Source organism: Scardinius erythrophthalmus, assembly GCF_964197995.2.
Source record: "Scardinius erythrophthalmus genome assembly, chromosome: 7".
Lineage (NCBI taxonomy): Eukaryota > Metazoa > Chordata > Actinopteri > Cypriniformes > Leuciscidae > Scardinius > Scardinius erythrophthalmus.
The window spans coordinates 14,498,167-14,517,747 of record NC_138227.1 but is presented as its reverse complement, the minus strand read 5'-3'; the positions used below and the strand labels follow the sequence as shown (position 1 = coordinate 14,517,747).

Here is a 19,581-nt window from a genome sequence, read left to right as displayed (position 1 = left end):
ATAAAGCGCTATATACATAAAGGTGATTTGACTTGTAGGCTACTCTTTTAAAGATACCAGTACATATTCATTAGATACTGCTTATTAGATACTAGTAATTAATTGAATAGTGACTAGTATTTAATTAAACATTACTAGTTAAGAAAAAATAGAACTCAGCAACTTATTATTTAGGTAAGCCAACTAGTAACTTTTCAGACCAAAGATATCCTGAGATATAGTTAGTAGGCACTACTTTTTAAACTGACATTTCCACTCAGTATGTAAATAATTTGTTTAATATTAATGAACCAACAATAAAGAAGAGAGAGAGAGATGAGACAGGAAATGGAATAAGAGGGAAGAATGGAGGTGTCAGATGTTGCTGAATAAAATCTCAGAAAATGGAGAGAAAGAAGGTAGGCTACATGTCAGATGTTGCTGAATAAATTCTCAGAAAATGCAGCTATGTTGAATGCATTTTTAATTTTTTTTAATTATTTAAACTTAATTTTTTACCTCATGTAGTGCCTGTTTAAGATAGGCCTAGCATACATGATTTCCTTTTAAAACTTGAAGCTAAAAGTTTTGGCTATAGCGTCACCTACTGGACAGAATAGTCAAGCAATATCCATGTGACACCTCAGCCTGTTTTTCTCTCAGCATGTTTTCTTTTTAGCAATAGCCTACTCTAAATTCCTTATTTTTGTACCTCATGAAGTATGCCAGCCAAAGGACATGCTTCTCTGTCAGTACCAGTACACGTCCTCACAGAAGACTTCAGTTCAGGTAAAGTGGGATGAAACGAGATTTTGACCGAAAATATGAACATAAACCGTTACTTTAATTATGTGATAAAAAATTTGATATGGATAAAGCTGCATTTACGTAATCTTATTACCAAATGAGAAATTAGGCGAAGCACTGCTACTTGGGCGGAGTGATTTGCTCGCAGCACTTGAAAAGCCCCGTGGTGAGGAGCACAGTTCGCTCAGAGTTGGGAGTAAATCACTCCGCAGAAGTAGCAGTGCTTCGCCTTCTGAGAATATAGTTCCCATTATGTATACCGTTAGAAGATGGCTGTGTCTCATGTGACCTTCTTATTTGCACGCTGTGACTATACAAATCACAACAGGTAAATAGGAAAATATTGGCGTTATTTTGTCACTTATTGGGAGCAAGTATGCTGGCTGGAGCCATTTACCTCCAGTCTTTGTGCTAAGCTAGCTAGCGGTGGGTGCGTCGGAGATGAAAAGCGTATGTATGGACTTATCTAACTCTGGGGGATACTGTGCATAAGCTAAAGTTCCAAAAAGTAGGCGTGTTCCTTTAAATAAATGTAGCATACTGTTGTGCTTCGCTACAGTGAATAGGAAAGGGAAATACGACAAAAACAGTCTTTAATTCAATGATCCCCAACAAGAATGCTCAGAAGAACTAGCAACTCAGATGACTCAGAACAATGGACAGAGGAAACAATAAGGGTGTAAATACACAAGGAATAATGAGGGGAAAATGACCAACAGGTGAAAGTAATTAGTAACTAAGGGAACTAACTAGGGATTAATCAAGACTAAACTGAACTGCAAAGACAAAAGACAAACATGTGGAAACAAAAAGGCAACAAAACTAAACCTAACACCTCACCTACACATTTTTTTTCACAGCTTCCCCCGAGTCTCAAGTTTAAAATAATCTTTATAAAAATTGTAGACAAAGATTACTAAAATATAGAGACGTTGACACATTTAATATACAGTAACCTAAATATCGTACATCCGAACAGTGTTCTTGTTTGTTTGCATTTAAATGATTTGTACATTGCACTTACACAAAGGAAAAGTTCATTTACACATCAATTTACATATGTGGCTTACAAATTTATTAAATTTTTTATCAACCTTTTTTAAAAGTAGAATCAATAAATCGAAAAATATTTCAAAACAGATGACATGATTGATCATCTATAATAGGGAATCCTGTTTTTATTTCCCACTGTTGTCAGCATTTCTTCATTTGCAGTTTTATTCCTGGTTGACTCAAACAATCTTGCAGGTTATTCTCGTCCTTATGATAGAAACAGTTTTCCAAACATACATTATATATTACCATATACCGTAGTTATGGTAGAGTCCTTTGGATCTGGAGTTCTGAATGCTGATAAATAAATAAAAAATTGCATTTTAGCTTGCTTAATTAGCATATTTGAGCTCAATAGTGTGGTGCAGGTATGATGTCACTTTGTAGGTCAACCAGAAGTTAGCATCACACTGGTTCCCTCGACAAAAACTCAGTAGGATTTTCCCATAGGCTTTTGGATTATCGCTAAAAACAAGCTCTGTGATCAACAAACGTTTATGATACTTGCATGTTTTGTCCATCAAGATAATTATCACAGATGTACACAACTTTTATGAATTTTGAAGCCTAAATGCAGCTGCCAGAAGTAAAAAGCTAAAGGTAGGCTATTAACGATAATGAACTACACCACGGTCCCACTAATTCAACGTCACCATCACTAAGCTTCCGACAACTCTTTCAGTTTTTATCTAAAAACATTTTCCCTTAACGTTTGAGTTTGAATAGTTTGTAAGAGCACAACTATAACCATAACGATGCTGTAAAAGCCGGACTGAGCTTAACTTTTCGGCGCGATGACGTTTAATCTCCTTGACAGCCTCTGTAGTCCCAATTAGCCACTTTTTAGCTACCGCCTTTTTCAAGACACGTACCATCTTAAAAAAAATCCCAAGTTGGGTAATACTGATGTATTTTATGTCATAGAATAAACGTGAAAGTGTCTTGAGCTTGTGTTCACCACAGACCTTATTTCAGCCATTTAACCAAAACCCCATTAGAAAAACCCATTGACTTCGGGAAGATGGAACCGGAAGTGCTAAAATGCTAACTCGCTTCTGCGTTTTGGCCTACAAAGTGATGTCATAACCTGCACCACTCTAAGCCCATCAATACTCTTTTTGACTGATACAATACTGATTTTGACTTGAAGAATCATGTTCTTGAATTGAGTTTCACATTGCATTATCAGCTTTTTTTCAAACCACATTAGCAGCAATTGGAAACGTACTTTGGAACTGTAATTAAATGTAAATTAAATAAAAAAAAAATCATCTTTTTTCCTATTTTTTATAAACATACAGTATAAACTGGCATAAGTGCCATTAATAAATCTATCAACCCGTTCGTCAGAAAAACAAACAAACAAAGATCTTAAAATCTCATTCAAATAATTTTTACTGAACTTACCTTCATCGTGTTCTTCATTAATAAAGCAAGATTTGGATGATCTCATACAACGGTTATTTAAGCCTGAATATTGTTTTACAAACAAATAAATTGGAGTCAGTTCATCAATTCTCTAAGTAAATACTGGTTCATTGAATTTTTACTTTGGATAATGAATGAAAAGTATAATGCTCACCAGTGAGATTGAATACAATAAAAAGAAGAGTGAAAAGTCCAGCTCCAGCAAAAAAGAATAACCAGGAGTTATAGGAGTTCAACTCTGTGCCACAAATAGAAATGTTATGTTACATAAATGTAAAATGATTGATGTCATAATAATTATAATATTTATCTTTAATAAATTGTTATCCTCACACCATTTTGTGATTCCTCCTCTAAATTGAATTTGAAAGACTTTCCCATGCAGGGACTGAACTTACTCTCAACTGGAGGCTCTGATTCTATGATTTCCACTCTCCAGCGTTCACTGCTCCGATCACAAAAGTACGGCCCGATGTCTGAAGGCTTCAGATCGTGGATGAGGATGGAGAAGTTTCCTTCTTTGAACAGAAGGGGAAAAACACTCACTCGTCCTTCTGTTCTATCAAAGTACATACTGCCATTACTCATGATCCTTAGAAGAGTATCTCCACTGGATTTGTGGGTCCATTTCACAGTGTCTGTTTCATTGTCAAGGCTTATATTAAAGTGACATGGGAGAAAGACTTCAGATTTCAGAGAGGAACTGATGGTGACTTCTGTCCATCCTGTGTTGCAGCGGTCCAGAGCTGAACAGTGGAAGAGCATCAAACTGTGACTGATCCAACTTTTCATCTCTCACAGGTAAATCTATAGATATGGAGATTGAAGAAATAGTTTTATATTACTTACCATTTGAAGACACCAGAGCAGTAAAAAATATCCAAAGCTTTAAAATGTATGCCATATTTATCAAGCAAGATGTCTTTGGAAGTCACCAAGCACTAATGGAAGCCTCATTCAAAGAACCTGTTAAGTATTTTAGTCACTTGATGTTTCCGTTATAACCACACACTCACACACACACAATGCTTTTCACGCTATATGTGGCAATCTAGGTGTGATTTGTCAGCCCAGCTCTCTATAACTGCAAAAGAAGTATGTTTATTTGTTATTACTGGTATAACCATTTTTCTGGTTGTAAAACAAGTGAGTACAGCACAAAATTATTGATTACTACGGAGCCCCGCACATGACATCCAAGAAAAATAAGTAAATCGTTCGCACGATTGACTAATTTGTTTCCTCAATTTATAAAGCGTTCGCACAATTTAGCAAATTGAGGGAACCCAGATAGCATCCGAAATACTAGCCATTTAAATACTGTATGTTCTCAGTAAACAATACAGGGGAAATACAATGGAAATACAGGGTGATAATTGCTTAGCAATTAATGTAATTATAGACAAAGGCAGTGTAAGTGAAATGGAAAATGACAGTAGTAATCTACGGAGCCCTGCACATGACATGCAGGGAAAAAATTAAAATAGAAGGCTAAATCGTGTGCACGATTTACTAATTCGTTCCCTCGATTACTCAACTGTGCGCACGATTTAATAATTCGTTCCCAGGTAGCAAATGACATCTGGCCCAGTTGTGGCCCACATCTCCCACATTCTTCTGGCCCACATACCGCATGGAATGACGGTGATGACTCACCCTGAGTGTGGCTGGCAACAGCATACAAATCCGGGCCTCATCTGGGCCAATGGCACATATGGCTCAGTTCTGGCAAAGGTCATATGGGCCATATCTGGTCCACACACATCAAGCCGGTTTTAGTGTTAGTGTGGCTTGCTGTGTGTGGCCCAGATGTGGCCCATGTGACCTTTGCCGCTGCCAGAACTGAGCCATATATGCCATAGTTGGCCCAGATGAGGCAGAGTTTGTGTGCACGATTAATAAATCGTGGGAACAAATTAGATTTAGCCTACAATTTTTTTTCCTGCATTTCATGTGCAGGGCTCCGTAGATTACTACTGTCATTTTCCATTTCACCTACACTGCTCCTTAGTATAGAGCTGCTTTTGTCTATAATTACATTAATTGCTAGTTCACCCCCAAAAATTGTGTCATCATTTACTCACCATCATATGCTTCCAAACATGTATGACTTTGTGTCTTCCGGAACACAAAGACGATATTTTGAGAAATCTCTTTGTGTTTTTGTCCTTACAATGAAAGTTAATGGTAGAAATGTGTCCTAATATAGACAGAATTTTTTTTTTTTTTCAAGACCACACAAAGCATGTGACAGCCCTGAAAATGGCTAACCACAGAGTTCCCTCTAAGTAAACTTCAGATTAACTTCCCTTTCTTGGGGTCCCAGAAACTGTGCATGCACAAAATAATGAGTAATTTTAAAATGTATCTATTGCAGAAACAACAGCTTATCACTGGGGAAGTGCCCTTAAAGAGACAACTTTGTACCTTATCTACACCTAAAAGTGGCATATTCATACTTTAGAGTAGTAATATGTACCTTTAGGGTGTGTTCACACTTGGCAGGTTTGGTTTGATTAAAACGAAAACGGTTCGATTGCTCTGTTCATGCGGTTCATTTAATTAAATGTGAACGCTGCCATCCGAACACTGGTGCACACCAAACAAGCGGGCCGAGACCCATGAAAAGATGGGGTCTCTGTCCACTTTCAAACGAACTCTGGATGCAGTTCCGGCATAAAGATGAATGCAACAGGAACCAAAGACATCTAACCCCCCCCAAAAAAAATTAAAAGGACAGAATGCTGAAGCATTCTATAATTTTTCTCATCATACGTTGCCCATTTCAGTTCGGTACAGGCGTCAAAAACACAGTCTCCTTGCAGCAGATCTTCATTTGTGTGCAACAGAGGAATTCCTGCCACTGTTTTGACTCCTTTACACGTTTTAACGGGGTGGCCATTTACCAACCATCCAGAAGTCCTTAAATCTGGATTATCCATTGCAACACAGCATTCATCAGTGAATGCAGCTACAGTAGTTAACTTTTAAAGTGGATCAAAAAAGTTAATCAAAGTTGTCCTAAGACAAGAATGGGTATTGTTCAAAATTCATGTATAACTTTGATGAAAGGTTTTGATCCACATCAAATGTTGACTACTATATTTAAAAATGAGTCTTCATGTAAATGTTTCTCTTCATAAGCTTTGATTAGGGGTGGTTGAAATGCAACTTTATGCACAACTGCCAGGCTTTTGTTTTTGTTAATTTGTTTGACTGAAACTTCCCTTCATAAGCCTTTATGTGACGGGGTTCTTCTGTGCTCTAAATCACTCATGAATCTTTTGACAGTTCGATAAGCTCTATTCAGTTTTTGAAAATTATAGTTGTTTTTATGCCTTTTGACATCTCTTCTCCGATGGTGTGAGGGCTGGACAAGCTGTCACTCACATGAGACCGACCAATAGCAAACCACAACCATCCAATTAATTCACGATGGACAAAATCAAGTCCCACCCCACATTGTTTCTCGTTCGAGATTTTCAATCGGATATACTTCACGATAGTTTGCGCAGAACTGGTTCCGTGGAAAAAATTACGTGTGTACTCCGGTGCCTCAAAATCACCATTTTTAACTGCCAGCTGTCCAAATACACTGTCTCTTTAACTTATCATAGCTCACTCTAAAAATGGCGTCACCTAATACATTGAATAGTCATTAGCAAGAAACAGTAATCCTTAACCATTGTGGTTATTATATTTTTTCAGTTTCTCCACATACCTCTAACCACGTATACAATTTCCTACTACCACATGAGTACTAGTAAAGCACTATACACTCAGCTGTGATTCAACTGATACTGCTGGTATACTCTTGTTCAATAAAAAAAAAAAAATGACTCAATTTAAAAAACTGAGGGCTGAGGGAAGACTAGTTTACTGTCACAGTTAGAGTTGCTGGTTTCCATATTCACCACATCCTGTAACAAAGTCGGCGTGTGATTGTCATAGATTGTTAGATGCATGTCCTCTTGCAAAACTAGTGAGTACCTACCTATAGTACGCCAGTGATAATCAGTGGGCATCTCACTCACTTTAAAAAGATTTCTAAAATAAAAGGACCATTTTTCTTCCTGCGGACCATTTTTTAAATAGAAAATACAAAAATCAATTTATGGTTGAGACTACCCGTCAGAACATTGTACTAATAGCTTTGTTAACTAGTTTATTTTCAGATCTGTATGAGAGTCACACAAAGCATGTGATATATATATATATATCACAACAGCAGGTGTTTGTATGTGTATATCTTGCCTATTGCATGAGCTATTAAAGATCCGCTTGCAACAACCGCGACATGAGCATGTGAAAGTGTTTCCTCTAAATGACCTTAAAAATAACACTGGAGGTCTAAATCATAATTTTAATTTTTTCCTTGTTACCTTTCTTTATAGTATGCTTTACTATACAAGTTCATCTAAATAAATCACATTTTATAGCAAGCTGTTTTAACATTTAATCCTTAAAATGTATTAGTATATATTTTCATGCAAGGCCTACTTATTTTTTAGCTATATCCATTCCATTAGGTAGTATGAAATTAACTAATTTAATAAATGATGATCTTTCTTTACAATAGAACTGAATCATCACTGAGCTGGCTTCGTCTGATCGATGACATTATTTTCTTTTAGAGCTGCTGTACAGCTGAAATAAACTCTGTTTGCATCATTGAATCATTTTCCTGTTATCACTGTAAATATGCTTTGAATTTATATGCTTTATCTTTATTTTATAAAGTGCTAGGCTATATAAATAAAGGTGCCTTGGCTTGACTTTAGTGTAGGCTACCATTTTAAACATACCAGTATTTATTCATTAGAAACTGCTTATTAGATGCTAGTAATTAATTGAATAGTGACTAGTATTTAATTATACATTGTTAAGAAAAAATAGAACTAGGCTACTTATTTTTAGGTAAGCCAATTAGTAACTTTTCAGACCAAAGATATCCTGAACTTAATAGGCAATAGGCGGCTCTGTATGTATTGTCCCATTTAAAACTTTTAACGGTCAATCAAAAAATATTGGTATATAGTAAAATGTGACAATATTTCGTTTTCCACTAGATCAGTACATGCTCTATTAATCCCTTTAGTCGGATTTAAATGGGTCATGAACTGGCTTTTTATTTTTTTTATATTGTTGTCTGAGGTCAACTTATGACGTTTGCTTGGTTTTTACATTCAAAAACATCAAAATGAACAAGTCTATTTTCTACCCTGGTTTTGAGCCTATAGCTCCTGAAACGTTTTTTTTATCGGCATGCCGCATTGAAGACTTGGAAGTAAACGCCCACTGCTATGATTGGATAACAGTTTTGCATATTATTGGAATCCACTGCTTCAATGTATATTTAATGAGTGATTATAATCAAGGTATTAATCAATATTTTTCCTTCTAAATATCACATGAGTTGAATGACTTCTCTGGAGATTTTACTTTGTTGTAGAAGTTACCAGTGTGATTACTGTATTCTTTAATGTCTGTATTTGATATCTGAATGCAGTAACAGTGCTTGCTTATTTATTCTGTGTGTTTGAGAAAGGTCATCAACGTGTTAAAACATATTGGGGTCATTGAAGACAATAGTTTAAGGGACCATTTATTTGTTAAAGCCTTACTTTCCAGTTAGACTAAAGTGTAGCTCTCCTTGAGAGAAAGAACGCATTATCTTGATGTTTTGAGAGGACTCTCCTGTTTATAGTTAGAGCCTAGCCATATGCAACCTTAGAAAAGCTGTGTGTCGGTGTGTGTGTTATCTTGGTTACAGGTTAAGGAACCACTGGCATTATTGGAGATTGACTGAGTTGTTGTTCTGGACATGCTGGCACCCAGAAGGCCTGGAAGGTCACGACATGCCTAATTTCAGGGTACGAGTGTCAGCTGCATAATCGGTGCAGATATGCTTCAGTCTATCTATGTGTGGAAAATTATTATGTTTATCTATTTCTTAGCCAGTGAGAATCATTCAACCTGTAAGCAATGACGTAGCTTAGACCTTGGTGTAGGGTATAACTGCTGTGATCTTTGTAACTGTAAACGAGGCGGCCAACGAACTCCTGTGTGAGTCTCGAAGCTGACTTCTGCTAATGAAACTGCAAACTATCTTCAGTAAAACTTTTCTTCAATTTATTATAATTCTGACTGCGGGTCTTCTTTCAAATATCTGGCCCTTGGGTCCTAAACTGTAAACAGCGCGAATCGATGGGCAGGGCTAAACAGTCAGTGTTGAAGTAGGCGGTGTTTTATACCCTTTGACGTCATAGATCCCCACTTTGAAAAACCTGTCGTTCGCTGTGCCTGGTGTCAATAAAAGCTTTTATTGGACTAACAAGGAATTGGACTAACATTCGCTTAGTTTTGGATCTGATTGAATACAAAGACTTTCTAGATGATGAGCACCTTATTTTATTCTTAGACTTTCAAAAACCCTTTGACACGGTAAGCCACAAATTTATTTTTGACACTTTAAACTTTTTTAATTTTTGGTAAGAATTTTATTAATGCTGTAAAAACTCTGTACATGGGAGGAAACAGTTGTGTTAAATTGGCTAATGGGACTTCACCCATGCAGATATTACATTAACAAAGGTATCCGCCGCCAAGGCTGCCCCACCTCGCCTGTTCTATTTTTGATTGTGGCTCAAATTCTCTGTGATTTAATTCACAAGAGTTCATTCAAAGGAATTACATTAAATGAAAGAGAAATAAAAATCTCACAGCTGGCGGATGATACAACCCTGTTTCTAAAAAATTAATCCCAAATAGGAGTTGCACTAAATGTTGTAAACCAATTTTCTGAAAGCTCAGGCTTGAATCTAAATCTTTCAAAATGTGAGCTGTTTTCTCTTAAAAATAAGCATTTGGGTCAAATATGTGGCATAAATATAAATAATTTAGTAACTTATCTTGGAATAAAAATCAGTCAATCACAAGTTGATGACAGAGAGTAATATCTCATTACTACACGACTCTATTAATAAAAAGTTTGACTCTTGGCTTGCAAGAGATATATCTACGTATGGCAGGGTTCTTCTTTCTAAAGTAGAAGGTCTCTCACGAGCAGCATATTTATTTACATCAATAGAAATACCTAAGTTACAATGTGCCAATCTAGACAAACTATTATATAACTTTATATGGAGGAAGAAACCCCATAAAATCAGGAAAAACATCTTGACTAATAAAATTGAGGATGGGGGTTTATGGGTAATTGACTTCTCACTTTTCAAATGAGATTAAACTGGATTAAAAGATTTTTGAAAAATCCAAACAGTTTGTGGAACATTGTGCCAAACTTTATCTTTGAAAAACTTGGTAAAATCACATTCTTACTTCAGTGCCATACTCCATCAACAGACCGCCAGTCAAACTGTCAAACTTCCATAAACAGGCTCTAACTTGTTGGTCATTTTTGTACAAACACAATTTCTCCCCTCACAAATGTTTTATCTGGAACAACATGAACATCATATATAGAAACAAGACTCTCTTTATAGAAAACTGGTTTAAACATGATATTATACTGGTATCTCAATTATTAAATAACTCAAATCAAATTTTAACTTATGACGACTTCACACATAAATTTAAAATCCTCCAAGAAAAGAATTTGATATTGTAATTGTAATTGTATTCAAATTGTATCAAATGTGTTATGCAATAAAAAAAAAGAGAGAATTAGCTGGGTGACGTACTAATTATCACGAGATTTGGACATACGTGTACTTATAGTGCGTTTGAATATGCCTACTTTCCTACTATATAGTAGGCGAAACCAGTACATGAAAGAAAAAGTATGTTCGAAACATCAGTATGTTGTTCAGTGAAAAACATCAGTGTTTGGCTCGCCTTGACACATTGCCCAGAGTGATAGAGAAAACTGACATCGCCTCCTTCGTGACAAGAGAGACACATTCACGAAGGTATAGGTTTCATTTGATATTTGATTATTTGATCAGACATACGTGATTCATCTTCTAATAACCTTTTAATGGCTTAGTTAGTATTTAACAACCAATTGAATTAATAGTGAGCAAATATATTCTGGATGTTTTATTTTTTTACTCCAAGAAATTTATACTGTACACTAACGTTCAAAAGTTTGGGATTAGTTGGATTTTTTAATGTTTTTGAAATAAGTCTCGTCAAGAAAACGTATATAGTCAGAATACAGCTTTTAACTTCAACTTGATTTTGTGAATGAGCTACAAACAAAACATTGAGGTCAGAGGTCATGGTGGTTACAGAGAAAACAATTTTGCTAAAAAAAAAAACTCATGTTAACAATGTTTCGAAGCAAACCTATTGTGTTTTCAATTTTTTAAGAGAGAACTTGAGTAAATACACTGCAAAAATGCTTTTCCAACTTAGTGTTTTTGTCTTTTTTTCCAGTCCAAATATTGAAAAAAAAAAAAATCAAGATGCATTTAATAGATGAGTAAAATGGAATAAGATGCAATGTCTTATTTTCTGGAGAAAAAATAAAATCAAGTGAGTCGTTTAGAAGAACAAACACAATTATTACTACAATTGCACAAACAAATGATTTTTTTTGTTTTTTAAACCAAGTTTTCAAGCAAATTCATTGTGTTTCTCAACGTTTAAAGATAATGTTTAGGTTTAAGATGACCATAGCCTGTGCACTCTCACACACTTTAATGACAATTCCAGGCCCTCACAATGGAAATGGCAATAGTGCAGGCCCTGTTGTGCTTCTGCCCCCATTTAGTTTTTATTTTTATTTTATTGAATCACATTTCTTCAAATCATGTATTGTTCTTTCAAATCACTGAAATAATTTCTTTCACATCATGCCTATTTGTCATTATTGACACACACACACACACACACACACACACACATATATATATATATATATATATATATATATATATATATATATATAGACATGCGGCATATTCATAACGCCCGCCCACTGGTCGCGCCGGCGCCGCTGTCAGCATGGACAGAGAGAATCAGATGAGACAAGACAACAGCACGGAGCATTTCTCCAGAAACTCTTTGTATTAAATGATAATCATAATCTATCGGTAACTGTGATTGTGTGCACTTGGAAACTTTGGATGCATCAGCCTGGAGTGTTGTCGTCAGAGAGAGAAAGGTGAAGTGGAAATCGGAGTAAATATTTAACTTAGTGGATCCCAGAGTGATAATCTTTATTGAATAATCTTTTTTAATTGAATATGTGATGCAATTTCGTTTTGGTGAGTGACATTTTTTTTATCATATGTTATCTTATGAAAGAAATGTCAATTTCAGAAATGATTTGATATGAGCTGAGTTGAGTAGGCCGCACTCACACAGCGCGAGCTGAACTAACATTAGTTAGCCGTGGGCTAAAGCTACCACGTGTAACAATGCTCATTGTATCTTGAGTTGAGACAATGAGTGATTAATGAGTGTCGATGTGTTAAATAACTGTCGAATAGTTAAATTAATGTGTCATTTGAGCTGCGCATGTATATGATTTGTTACGGTCTGAAATATTGAATCATAAATTAAATATTGTATGTTTGCCTTGTGTTTTCCAAGGCTGCGTTTTCTTGTTCTGTTTTTTTCCTATGTGAACGTGATCGGCAAGTGTATCCTGTTTTGTGCCATAAATCATCGTTTGGAGGTGAATCGTCTGCCTAGTGGATGCAATTAAATATGCACAAATGGCTAGCTGACCAGTGCCCATGGACCTGTTTCCCCTTTGAACCATAATTTGAAACCATCATCTGGTAGGATAATTACAAATTTCTTTTGTTTTTCGGGCTCAAAGGACTTTGAATTTTTTTTTTTTTTTTTTACTTCTGAAATGTAGAGAATTTTTTGTACTTGAACTGATCGAGAGAAGTTTGAACAACTCTTTAAACTGAATCATTTGATTCACGAACTCTGATCAGCTGAGTCGTTTGATTCATGAACTTTGTTCAACTTAATCAATTCATCTCTCCAGCATTTCCAATTCATATTGTTGAACATACTATTTTAGTATACAAAGATAAGGTGGTTTATTGGAAGGAATTATGAATCACATTGTGTTTTGAGTCAAATTCGATATCTGATTATTAGTGTTTCTTCGTCAACGAAAGAACAAACCTTTATCAGTGACGAAAACGATATATGTGACGATAACTATAATTAAATGTATAATGCAATATTGTTGACGAATAAAATAATAGACGTAATTCACTCTTAAGCACAATTTAAACAACGTATTTAATGCACTACTTCCATCTAGATTTATAAGCAAATGGTAAAATATTTAGCCATGTAGTTATATTAAAATCGCAAACATTTTAAATTAAAACTTAAAATTTACAACTCTCATGCCTTTTCTTTTGCATTTAAATTAATACAATAAATCTTGGATTTCACAAAGAACTTGTTTTTCCACCTCCATGAATTAGACGAGCTATTTTATATCTCATTGAGACGAGAATGAGATATACTTTAGCTACACTATGCTATTTTTCCATAGTGGTACACTATATTGACTGGGTTAAATAGAATTGCATTATTAAAAGAGACTAAAATACAATTTTCATTGACTAAAACTAGACTAAATGTCATCAGTTTTCGTCGGCTAAAATAAGACTAAAATGCTCAGACATTTAGTCGACTGAAACTACTAAAGAGTATAAACGTGACTAAAACTAATAAAAACTAAAATGACAGCTTGACACTAAAACTAAAATTAAAACAGGCCGCCAAAAATAACACTACTGATTACATTTCTTTTTGTATATTTGGGTTATAGAATGTAGGGCTGTCTTGTGAAGGAATTTCCCTTGCGGTAATTTTGAGTGGCTCAATAGCGCGACATGCAGTATTTATCATTTATATATTTGGATTTCATATTTGTGTTGCTATATAAATAAATGTTACGATGTGTTCAGCATGCACAAAAATCAAGGACATTTTCTGTAACGAATGTAACCGAAACTAAACAGCGTCTCTGCACATTGAAAGGCTGTCACTCAGTGCACAGTTACATTGTTACAGCAACGGATTGTCTTTGAGTCATTAAACCATACATGTACAAACACGTTCAAAAACGCTGATTCATTAAAAGATAATGTAATGAAACTAGGTGTTAATTATTTTTAAAACTAGGTGTTATTTTTAACTTTAAGCTCCACTTTTCAAGGCTCAGCTGACCAGCAATGCGTCGCATGGGTAACGCTGATGCTTCACGTAATAGACCAATGGCATTGATTCAATGCGCGACTCGCTGATTTATTTTCCCACGGCTTCCTCGCACTGTGAAATGCCATTTATGGTAAATACCCTTAGGCCTTAAACGTTAAAAGGGCGATACAATATTTTGCTTTCCTTGGACACAACAACCTTTTTAAAGGGGTCATATAATGTCATTTTTGTACAAGCTAATATGATTCTTTAGGGTCTAAATTAAAAGTTTGTAATATACTTTAATTAAAAATTCTCATTAGTATTGTAAGAAAACACTCATTTTACCTGGTCAAAAACAGCTCTGTTTTCAGCACGCCGTTTCAGTGCATGTGTCTTTAAATGATAATGAGCTTTGCTCACCCCGGCCCTCTGTTCTGTGCATACACCGTTTGTAACACAATAACCACAAGGTGTTGTTCATTAAAAACGTGGGATTATGAATTATATTGAGAACGTCGTACATAGAAAACATGCCGTAATGTACCCTGAGTGTTAAAAATAGCCGCATTCATCGTGAAGCGTGCAAGCTATTTGCGAAGATTAATATAAAAGGTCAATAAAACGTTACACTCACTTCAGTTCTTCTGGAGGTTCAGCAGGAACACGAATAGTTGGTACTGATCCTTTTTTCAGGAGCAGCTTCTTAGCAAATCCAGCTTTATACTGATCCTCGTTTGTAAAGCAGTCTGGTGAAATGATTCGCGCTAACATGACAGCATTGACATTGATTGTGGGGAATATTCCCTTCGAAAACAAACTCAGCCACTGCGTCTTCAGCGGTTCGGATTTAGGGACATCAACATGACTGCTGTGTTCGTTATTACCATTACACCCAAGAACACCACAATCGTTAGACGCCATTCTACTCAGCACTTCAGCTATCAACAATGAACGCGCCTATCGGCGCGTGCTATGATTGACAGCTCGCTCACGAGGGCGGGTCTGTGTTTGAAACACTGCTGTCAATCAGCCATTGTGAGAGGGGCGTCGATTTTGTGATGTCACAATATCGAACAGCTTGATTTGAGACAGGAGGAAACATATAAGAGGATTGAAAAAAAAAACACTGGATGGATTTTTATCATTTTATGATGGTTGTGTACAGGCACTGCCAACACACATTTCAGTACAATCAACTTGTAAAAGTGCATGTACCATTATATGACCCCTTTAACAAATATATATGACTTGACCTCAAAGACAGACGCAGGTAATCGTACGCGCTCAGTCGATCTCTCTCATTCACTGTCTGATTCAAGAACTGTCTGTCTGTTACAAATCACCATGATGAACAGTCTTGTTATCATTAACTAATTTAACATTCAATACACACAAAGTTCAAAATGAAGGGTATAGCCTTATGAAAAAAGAAAACGCGAATATCGTAGTTGCTGCGGTTACTTGCATTCCTCTGCGGTTGGCTTTTGGGTCAAGGTGAAAGAAACAGACGTAGTATTGGTTTTGAGTTTTTTCTTCACAAATTGTATGAAAACTGCGGAACTTCACCTAATTTAATCGAAGCTTTTAGGCTGTTGAATCAGTAAGGGATAAGGGACTTCGTAGAGGCAACCTACGTCGTGCATTAAAGGAGAACTCGGCAACTCTAGCGAACTCTAGTCACTTCTTCGCTGATTTTCCCTTTTGTTGTCGCATGTTTTCCCCACGAGCTCCCCCTACAGCTGTGGGGGGGCGTATATGTCACAACACGGTCGTAAAAAACTCACTTGCGGCGGCCTCCTCCCCCTCTCTACCGCTGCTCATGTGCGTTTGTTTTGGTCGGAGCAAGCCAACTGAATCGTGTGGAGCTTTGTCTACCGAGGTGGGTAATCTGGTAATACATCATACATGCGTGTGTGTTTATGTTGAATTGCCATAAAGCGATTCGTGTTTCGCGCTCGTTCTCGTTCTTGTTCCCGCTTCTCACGAGACTTCCAATTTCTATTTTGCCGGGACGCTAGTCCCCAAGTTGCAAGGTTGGTTTTCCGCCTGGGAACGCTGGGGGGAGCGGGGAAAGTCACCAGAATCACCAGAACAGGTTGTTTAACCATCCAAATGATTTCTAGACAGTTTTATTAAGTTAAAAAAGTTACCAAGTTCTCCTTTAAAATCCTTTAATGCATGGCTAGCCGTGGATTATCCCGCTTATACCTTGGTTATTTGCCAAGTTAAAAATAAGTTAAAGCTGTAACTGATGTTTACAGTGTATATTTTTAACAGACGTGTAAAAATGACGGTTATTTCTTAAGTTAAGGCTCGTCAGTTCTTGCACTCCGTCCGCTTTAAATAAAGTAGAGCCATCAGATTGCTTTTATTTGAATGAATTCACATTTATTTAAATTCATTATTAAAAGAGAGAGACAGAGAACTGAAGGAGAAGGAACAGAGAGAGAGAGAGATGCGTGCGCGAGTTACCTGTGTGCGTCGATCTCTTCTTTAAAGTCTAGCAGCTACAGTCCCCTCGTTGCTTAAGCATATAGCTAACTTAATGATTCTTTAATGGATTTATTACAATTATTTATGAATGACCTAAACGTTTCCATATGCGTCTCTCACTCTGCTTGCAAGTGTATCTGTGTTACTATGGTTACCAATGTGTAGCGGATTAATTTCGAACTGTAATCAAACTGACTGGAACTACCTGTGCATTAAACGGTTTTACTGCACACCTTCCAGCCAATCAGAATCGAGTATTTAAACAGCCCATGGTATAATTCAAAAGAAATGAGTCAGTGATGTCTGTTTTCATTTACTAACTATCTATTGTTCTTATTTCACTCATCTTTCTGAAACAAACTACGAAGAGAACTTTTTTTCATTTATTAATATAATTTTCTCTTTGAATCAGAACAAAAGTGTCAAATATTTGCTCACCTGTTGCACCATTTCCTCCCTCCAGTAGATGATCCTTGCTTCTGATTTAAGTAGGCCCTACCGAATACTATAACTGGGTGTAGCACGTCAAGTCACGTTGCGCGCTACATGCCACAGTGTTGTGGTAAAAAGTTTTCTTTGGATGAGGTAAAATTTCCTCATCCAAAGCAGTAGACAACTGCTTAATTGATGTTGCAGGTAAATATAATGTTTTATCATCTGCATACATGCACACACTTTAAAACAAGAGGAAGATCATTGGTCTTAAACAACTTCCTTGATGCACACCACATTGCAACTCTTTCACATCTGAATAACTTCCATTATAAATACACATTGTCTCATGAGACGGTTAACTTTTAAACAATGTAGAGTATGAGAAGTAAATTTGTAACATTTCAATATTTCAGTTTATCCAGCAATAATTTATAACCCAGTACATCAAAAGCTGAGCTAAAATCTAACAATACTATTATTATAATACAATAATAATAATATATGTTATTGTCATCAATCTATGCTCTCTCAATATCAATGCTTAAAATTGGAGAGCAAATTATTCTCCTTAAAGAATAATTGAATTTGCTCACAAACTGTCAGTTTCAATACAAATGTATTGGTCGACTATTAAAACCCAGTGCTGCATTTTTCTGTAGATGAATAACCTTTGCATCTTTCCAAGCTAAAGGAAAAATCTCCTTTTTTAATACTGATATTAAAGATGTAGCAAACTGGTCCTGCCAAACAATATTTCTCTTAATTTATCAACTTTATGAAAAAATCACTAAAATAATTGAGTTAAAAAAGTTAAAAATGAGTCACCTGTATCAATAAAAGGGATTTGATTTCCTGTCCATTATTTCATTGAATCGTTGACTCAAGTGTCTTATATCACAAGAATCCCTCATAGCGAACAAAACGTATATGTCCAATTTAATTTCCACCATGATAAATTTTCCACCATTTAGAATTTTGTCAAAAACATACTTTTGCTAACTCAGGGTTTCCGCGGGGTCTTAAAAAGTCTTAAGTCTAAAATTCTGAACTTTAAATTTAAGGCCTTAAAAAGTCTTAAAAACAGCCAGATTTTCATCCTAGGTCTTAAATTTCATTTAGTCAGGTCTTAAAAAGTGTTTACCCTCGTTCATTTCCAGAAACGCTGGCCGCAGAAAGTTATTACAAAGTAGCAAAGTATCGAGTTGTAGCCTACGAAGCGGAGCTCTAGCAGGGGTCTCCAACACGTCGCTCGCGTGCTACCAGTTGCTTGTGGCTTGATATGAGCTAGCTCACCAGAGGCCGTTCACATATCGCGTCTTTTGCGCACTCAAGTTTGTTTAAATGTAGGCGTGCGGGCAAGCGCGCTTATAATTGAAGCGACGCGCTAATTTTTTACCATGCGCAACGAGATGAAAAAAAAAAACTAAACTTTTCAGAATGCCGCAAACACACCGCAGGTCATGTGACAGGAACCAACCAATCACCCCTTTCCATAACAACATCGAAAGCTCAGTCAACATGAAGGATGGGGGTGCACCCAAACACTACTAATAAATATAAGCTAATGTATAAATGTCAGTAATTTATCTTTTTTGACTCATTCTTTTTATAAAAAAAATATTTAAAGGCTGAAATATGAGGTTTATCTTTGTATAAAACCTTTTTTGTCAAAACTTTATTTGAACTTGTACATGTTAGTAGATAACATGTTGCAAGACACTCTTTTAAAATCTGGCCATCACTTTTAATGGTATTTTAATGTTCACGTAAACAAAAAGTGCATATAGATGCTAATCAATTTGTTATTTGCTGTTTTTCGACATAAAACTTGTTGAATTGACTTCATTCTGTAGTATTAGTACTTTATGAACAGGATTCTGTGATAACCGTGATCATTTTGGTCACTTTAATCACCTCATCATTTCTTCTCTAGTTATGATCAACTAAAATCAACAATAATTGTGTTTTTACAGTATAATATGCAAAAGTACAATTTTCTATAAAAAAAATCTACATCTCCCTCCCTCTCTCTCTCTCTCTCACACACACACATCAGATAATCCTAGATAGATATAAAGATAGATAGATAGATACTCTAATGATACCGAGGTAACTATCTATCTAACTTGGATAATGCGTCGTGTAGGTCTTAAATTTCAATCTTTATGGTCTTAAAATGTCTTAAAAAGGTCTTAAATTTGACTTACTGAAACCTGCAGAAACCCTGTAACTAGTTAACTA

General features: G+C 35.9%; 2 protein-coding genes across 3 annotated transcripts in view; one reads left to right on the top strand and one right to left on the bottom strand.

Annotated features, from left to right (window-relative positions):
• The window catches only part of LOC308693715 (E3 ubiquitin-protein ligase TRIM39-like), a gene marked incomplete at both ends in the record, with an annotated part of 764,022 nt that overhangs the window by 493,017 nt on the left and 251,424 nt on the right, over positions 1 to 19,581 (top strand). The window lies entirely within an intron of this gene.
• On the bottom strand, positions 1,364 to 18,609 carry LOC308693589 (uncharacterized protein). 2 transcript variants are annotated; one of them, XR_014030482.1, is made up of 5 exons: positions 18,482 to 18,609; positions 3,666 to 4,074; positions 3,422 to 3,505; positions 3,247 to 3,309; positions 1,364 to 2,136 (listed from the first exon to the last, which is right to left on the bottom strand). XR_014030482.1 is itself a non-coding variant. In XM_081370589.1 (5 exons), exons 1-5 carry the CDS (start codon positions 4,169 to 4,171, stop codon positions 2,078 to 2,080), a joined length of 609 nt encoding a protein of 202 aa, XP_081226715.1. In that variant the 5' UTR covers positions 4,172 to 4,231; the 3' UTR covers positions 1,364 to 2,077. The 2 variants fall into 2 exon arrangements, 1 of the variants encoding a protein (XP_081226715.1); XM_081370589.1 differs by lacking the exon at positions 18,482 to 18,609 and adding an exon at positions 4,117 to 4,231 and having other exon boundaries at positions 3,666 to 4,013.